Source organism: Acanthisitta chloris, unplaced genomic scaffold, assembly GCF_000695815.1.
Source record: "Acanthisitta chloris isolate BGI_N310 unplaced genomic scaffold, ASM69581v1 scaffold7283, whole genome shotgun sequence".
Lineage (NCBI taxonomy): Eukaryota > Metazoa > Chordata > Aves > Passeriformes > Acanthisittidae > Acanthisitta > Acanthisitta chloris.
In genome coordinates, this window is record NW_008665354.1 from 28,889 (window position 1) to 35,570 (window position 6,682).

Genomic DNA, 6,682 nt, shown 5'->3' on the forward strand with positions numbered 1-6,682 from the left:
AACAGATTTTCAAAATCAGTTAATGCAATGCTTGCAATTGGAGAGTTGTCTTTTAAGAAGAAAATTTATGTCATGGAAAGAAGGTTGAAGTACACAGAAATCGAAAGGGACAATCAGATTCATTGTGGTGTACTGAAGGCTCATGTTGGTCTCTGTGTTGAGGAGTTACTATGCAATACCAGTTGTAACTAAAGAACTTCACATTCACACCTAACAGAATTTTCATTGAAATCAGAAGAGTTTAGTAACCTATATGCTGTTGAAAACTATATGCATCCTAGATATTTTCAAAGCACCTTTGCAAGTGCAGTCCTTACAGCTGGCATGTGTCCTGGGGCTAGGGCAATAGCACAGCTTCATAAAATGTTCATTTTAAGAAATTATAAATTTGGCACACCGTTTTCACAAGATACTTTTTTCTTGTGAACTGTCGATCAAGTTGACTTTCACAACTGGAAATACACACAAATATGTACCTGTCAAGCAAAGAATGAAGATTACTTCTCACTAACGTTCTTAGAAACCATCTGTCCACATGCTTCCTTGAAGTTCTGCTCTAAGTCTGTATTGTGAGAGGAACTGACTGTTCATAAAATTGATGCTTTGCCTATGTTCTCTGCTGGCTCTGCTTTTTCTAAAATGTTTCAGGGAGTACCTAGTGGCTGAGCCTGAAAAGGAGAGGCGTGCATAGGCAGAATACCGAAGAACAAGAACAGCTCAGAAATAACTTTTAGTAATCACTTTAAATTGTGTGGTATACTTGCTTAGTTCAAGCTTATTTGAATAATTCTCTTTTAGAGTAATATCTCCTCCAAAGAGATAGGTCTTTTACTAGAGATACAAATGACTAGAGCAGAGGAATAAAGGCAGTTCTTGTAGTGGTTATAGCTTTTCTCCTGTTTTGGTATTTCTTTGCCAACAGAATGCTCAGGAAGGATGTTGTCTTGCAGCTTCACACAGTACTATGAAATTAAGCATGTCATCTTCTGTATACTTAACGGGATTGTAGTTGTCTGCAATAGGCTTACTGTACACCCTGTTCTTTTAGATATATCTGTTTGGTATTTCAGCAGCAGTTTGAGAATGATTGGAAAGGTAGCTTTGCCTGAAAAGGCACTCATATATAAGACACTTGTTTCTGCCTAAAGGAATTTTTTTCTCACAGGCATTCCACTGGCATCTTCATCTATACGGACTCTGTCCTGATGTGGTAAAAGGATGTAGGAAAAGTTCAGAGAGAAAGACCACTCTCTTTTCCATTATTGTTTGGTATTAAAACCCATGGCTGTCTTTTGAACATTTCTTCCCTGTAATGCTATACTGCAACCCACAGTGTACTAAGGAGCTCTTCAAGCCATTACACAAAAGCTAACTCAGTTTTATAACCATTTTAGTTATAAGAGTGTACATCTATGTGGAATAATTAATTCTGCTAAGATGCTCACTATTGCTATGACTGTGTAGTTTTAGTGTCTGGGCTGGACTGTTCAAATGTTATAGCACTGACTGCAGGGGAGTGTCCTCTGAGATTTGACATCTAGTAATAATGATTTGAATATAATGACATGATGGTTAATTTCACATGATAACATGCCTTTATCTTGAAAGAATATATTTTATTCTAAATGCAAAACTACTTTCAGGTTAATCTTCACACCAACTTAGAGAAGAAACTACCATTTTGGTTCTTAAGTCGGGTGGACCAGGAATCAATCACTGTGTATCCCAATAGACCAAGATACTGTGGATTTATGGTAAGATAGTGAATCTTAGAGTGAAGAATTCTTACCAAAATGTGATATAATCCACTTTGCACACACATTGGTAGGAACATTGCATTAATAAGGCTCAATCAGTAACTAATATTAAGGGAATTGTGATTAGACCTTGACTAAAGTTAGTGAAAAATCAGTTTGAGTGCATCCTTATTCAGATATAACTAGTGTTTGAATTCTCAGTCATCTCTAACTTTCTTAACTGAGACAAGCTGCAAAAGGTGTTCAAACAGAAAATAAAAGTACTCCCTTTTGGCATTTCTTCTTTCATTTGTTTGCTTTTCATTTCAGCTGTTGTTGGTAGACTGAATTTTCAGATAAAACATATTTTCCTAAGCAAGTCATAGACTCATCATGGTTGCAAGAGGCCTTTAAGATCATCAAGTCCAACCATCCATGCAGCACTACCACTGTAATCTCTAAACCATATCCAAGATCCAGATGCTTCCTAAACACCTCAAGGGATGGTGACTCCACCACCTCCCAGGGCTACCTATTCCAGTTCCTGACCACCCTAAGAGTGAACAAACTTTTTCTAATATCTACTCTGAATTTTCCCTGTCTCAGTTTAAAGTTGTTTGCTCTAGTCCTCTCACTGTAGGCATGACAGAAAGCACCAGCTCTCACCTCACCACAACCTCCTTTCAGTTAGTTGTAGAGAGCAATGAGGTCACCCCTCAAGAATAAAAAAACGATGTCCCTCAGCCATTCCTCATAAAACATGTTTTCTAGGCCTTTCATGAGCCATGTCTCCCTTCACTAGACTTTCTCCAGCACCTCAATGTCCTTTTTAAATTGAAGGGCTCAAAACTAAATACAGTACTCAAGGTGTGGCCTCACCAGTGCCAAGTACAGGGGGATGAGCACTTCCGTAGTCCTGCTGGCTCCACTATTCTTGATATAGGCCAAGATGCTGTTGGTCTTCTTGGTCCCCCTGTGCACACTGTTGGCACATACTGAGCCACTCTCAACCAGCACCCCCAAGTCCCTTTCTGCAGAATAACTCTTGTTCCACCCTTCCCCCATCCTGTAGCACTGCTTGGGGTCGCTGTGTCCCAACAGCAGGACCCTTGAACCTCATGCAGTTGTCCCTAGCCCATTGATCAAGTCTGACCAGGTTTCTCTTAAGAGCTTTCCTACCCTTAAGCAGATCAACACTCCTACCCAGCTTAGTGTCAACTTCAAATTTATTTAGGGTGCACTCAATCCCCACATCCAGATCATCAATAAAGATGTTAAACATGACTGGCCCTGGGGAACATTGCTAGGAAATGTTTTCATGTATAAAAAAATAGCATCATAACATAAACTCGTTCCAGTGTTAACACTGCGTGGAGATTTACAATTCACCTATTTGGGAATTTTAATCTATTATCAGACTATAATATCTATTTCAGTTTAATTCCATGTTTTGTTTAGAGCGTGTTCCAGTATTGCTTTGGGTGTGAGGACTCTACCACATATGCACAGAGCACTGATACAACATTAGAACTGGAAGTTCTGAAGCAGAAATACAGGTAATTTTTGTGGGTTTTTACTGATGTAAAAATTAGTAGAACCAATATCACAAACACACTCCTATTTAAAAAGTGCTCTAAAGCTCCATAATGCACCTAAAAAGTAAAGTTTCATGTATCTAGTGTCCTTAATTAAGCTCCTTTACTATGGCAGCTTTGTATTTTATGTTCTGTAATGCATTTGCCTTCAAAATTCTACTATGATAGAGAAATATTTTTTATCCCATGGCAGAGAAAGAGTACAGGGTTGTGTTGTGGTTTAATCCCAACCAGCAACTAAGTCCCACACATCTGCTTGCTCACTCCCCATGGTGGGACAGTGGAGAGAATTGGAACACTGAGAGTTATAAATCTCATGGGTTGAGATAAAGACAGTTAAATAGATAAAGCAAAAGCTTCTCACACAAGCAAAGCAAGGAATTCATTCACCACTTTCCATGGGCAAGCAGGTGTTCAGTCATCTCCAGGAAAGCAGCGTTCCATCATGTGTAATGGTGTCTTGGGAAGACAAACACCATCACTCTAAATGTCCTCCCCCTTCCTTCTTCTTCCCCCAGCTTTATAAGCTGAGCAGGACACCATATGGAATGGAATATCCCAGTGGTCAGTTGGGGCCAACTGTCCTGTCTGTGTCCCCACCCTAATTCCTTGTGCACCCCCAGCCTCCTTGCTGGTGAGGCTCTGCAAGAAGCAGAAAGGTCCTTGATATGCTGTACAAGTGCTGTTCAGCGCTAACAAAAAATCGCTGTATTATCAACCCTGTTTCCCTCACAAATCTAAAACACAGCCCCATGATACCTACTGTGAAGAACAATACCTCTACCCCAGCCAAAACCAGCAAGGCTTGTTGCTCGTAAAAGTAAACTGAAGTAATGGGGAAGATGCATTTTCATTTCAGAATTAGAGATTTGTTTGTGGAAGTTTTCAAGGGTTATTTTAAACTCACGAGTGACGTAATTCCAATTGGTTTGCAAGTACACACAATCTGCTACTGACTTTCCGCTGGTCCTGTGATAAATAGGACCAGATTATTCCCCCAAAATTAGACTGCTGTCCTGATTCTCCCTTGAACAAATAATGTTTCCCAAACCCTTGGAATTCTTTGTACTTCATGTCTTAACTCATCAATATATCCATCCATAAGAATGGTTTCAGAAAAGACCTCTGTGAATGTACAGCTAGAAAAATGTGTTTTTTCTCTGTCTCACTTTTCCTTGCAGCTTTTTTCTCTGGAGGTTTTTTTTTCTTTCTTTTTTTTTTTTTTTTTTTTTTTTTTTTTTTTTAAAAAAAATCTCCCAAACATTTGCCTCCCTGGGCAGACTCCAATTGAGTTGGGTTTTTGCATGACAGACTCAGTAAGAGTTGGAGAAGGTTGAGAATACACCCTACAGATGTAGGCAAACAACTGACTTTAGCAAGTCTTTCTTCAAATCTGTACTACATCAATGTATTAGAAACCAGCACAGAGAATAGTCTTGGTTTGATTCTATTCCTACAGAGGAAAGAAAACTATCATTTTATAAAATTATTTGAAATAGAATAACATGTGGTCATTTCATCATGGAGAGTTGTATTTACTGCTCTGAAAATATTGGCTAGAAAAATTTTGCTGACTTGCCAGTATGTTTTTATTGTCAGAACTCAAACCAGAGTTCAGTTCCTACTGCAGCTAGTTGCAATCAGTGCTAAGTGTATATATTTTTGAGTTTTGGTTTGGGGTGAGATTTTTTTTATTTTTATTTTTATTCTTGTGAGTTTCATGTATTTTAAGATGTATTAACTTCTTTTTGCTAAAAAAGACAAAAAAATAATAATATAAAAACACCAACTACATTTAAAGAAGCCCCAAACTGTTCTTCACAGAGAACCTTTACAGTCACAATGTATATTTCACGCTGTAATATTGTGAGTTTAGTCATTCTGAAAAGTAGATTTGCTTGGTAGTTTCATGAAGACAGTTTCTAGATACTTCCATTTCTTTCATTGTTTTTTGAAAGATAGGATACTGTGTTCAGTATGTGTAATGCTAACTTATGTAACTATTTGCATCAGTTGCACTTTGGATAGCACTTTGAAAGTGATCAGTAAGTGCCTCATCAGTATTTCTCACATGCTGCAAAAGTAGTTGGGAGATTCACTAAATGTCTGGCCCTTCTTCTTGCCAGACAAGAAAATAGGTCATTAATGAATACTTTTGATAGAACTGTCAACAATTTTATTTTGAGAGTGAAGTTGCTCTTATCTTAAGTATATAGCAAGTTACTTTTCTTGAGAACCAGGAATTTGTTCTTTAATCCTCTTTCCTGAAACCTAGAGAAGTACCTCAGCTTAAAAAATTAAATGTATTTCAGGTAATAGTCTTTGCTAGCAGAAGGGTGAAGTTAAGTACTGTCAGATCTTTGTATCTGTAAGTGTAATTACTTAAATATCCTTTAAAATCAAATGACAGAGCCTGATATATGCATACTTTTTTTTTCCATTTTGTTTTGTTAGGCTCAAAGATATATCGACATTGTTGGAAAAGCAACATGACCTCATTAAATTGATTATCCAAAAAATGGAGATAGTGTCAGAGGCTGAGGATGAAGACAGCAATGATTTGTTTCAGCATAAGTTTAGGAAAAGGCAGTTAGAGCACAAGAATAGTAAATGGGATACAGTGTTAAAAGCTGTTAAAAAAAGTGTGCCTAACCCAAGCACAGAAAAGAACAATAGCTTCTTCTAAACATGGCTGTGATATCATGTTGTATTATCATTTTGTTTTATTTTAGGATCACTTCTCCTGTAGTCTTTGCATAATGTTAATGTGATTCATCATGTATTCAAGTATAAAAAAAGGCCAGATCCAAAAAGAGGATGCAGGTGCTCAAAACAGTATTTAAGGAATCAGAAGATGTCTACATCCAAAAGTGTAATCCTAAAAGTGACTGGCTAATCAGGAAAGTGCCTAACTCACTAGATGCCAGCCTTGCTGTCCTGACAGTTCCCAAGGCTTCTTTCTAGATCTGTTCCTGGATTTGGCCCTAGTACACTTAGGTCTGTGTGTAATGACGTTATTTTCTGTTACGAGTATTTTTAGAATTTCTAAATTTTTAGAACTCAGACTCTAGTCATTTAGTATTCAGGTGTTTTGAGAGAACTAATGGGCTGTATGCAGCTAAAAGAAAAAGTATGAAACTAACCTGAGAGAGTGCATTGGAAGTCTTGCTGAGTAAGGACTGCAGGATCAGGCCTGAAAGGTAAGAAATAAAAGATCATGAAGTTGTAATGCAGGAGAAAAATTGTTTTCTTTTTTTAGCTAACTGTATGCAGTTCTCAGAGGGATCATTTGTACTAGCATGCATATAGCAATGATAGCATGATGTGTTTGATATTAGTCATTTGCAACTT

At 37.6% G+C, this 6,682-nt stretch overlaps 1 protein-coding gene across 1 annotated transcript in view; it reads left to right on the forward strand.

Moving 5' to 3' along the window:
• The window catches only part of TRPA1 (transient receptor potential cation channel, subfamily A, member 1), a 33,609-nt gene extending 27,399 nt beyond the window's left edge, over nucleotides 1-6,210 (forward strand). Inside the window, exons 25-27 of the mRNA XM_009071717.1 lie at nucleotides 1,644-1,754; nucleotides 3,195-3,292; nucleotides 5,786-6,210. Of these exons, the coding sequence (XP_009069965.1) occupies nucleotides 1,644-1,754; nucleotides 3,195-3,292; nucleotides 5,786-6,017 (441 nt within the window). The 3' untranslated portion in view covers nucleotides 6,018-6,210. The remainder of the gene's footprint in view (nucleotides 1-1,643; nucleotides 1,755-3,194; nucleotides 3,293-5,785) is intronic.
• The last annotated feature ends 472 nt before the right edge of the window (nucleotides 6,211-6,682 follow it).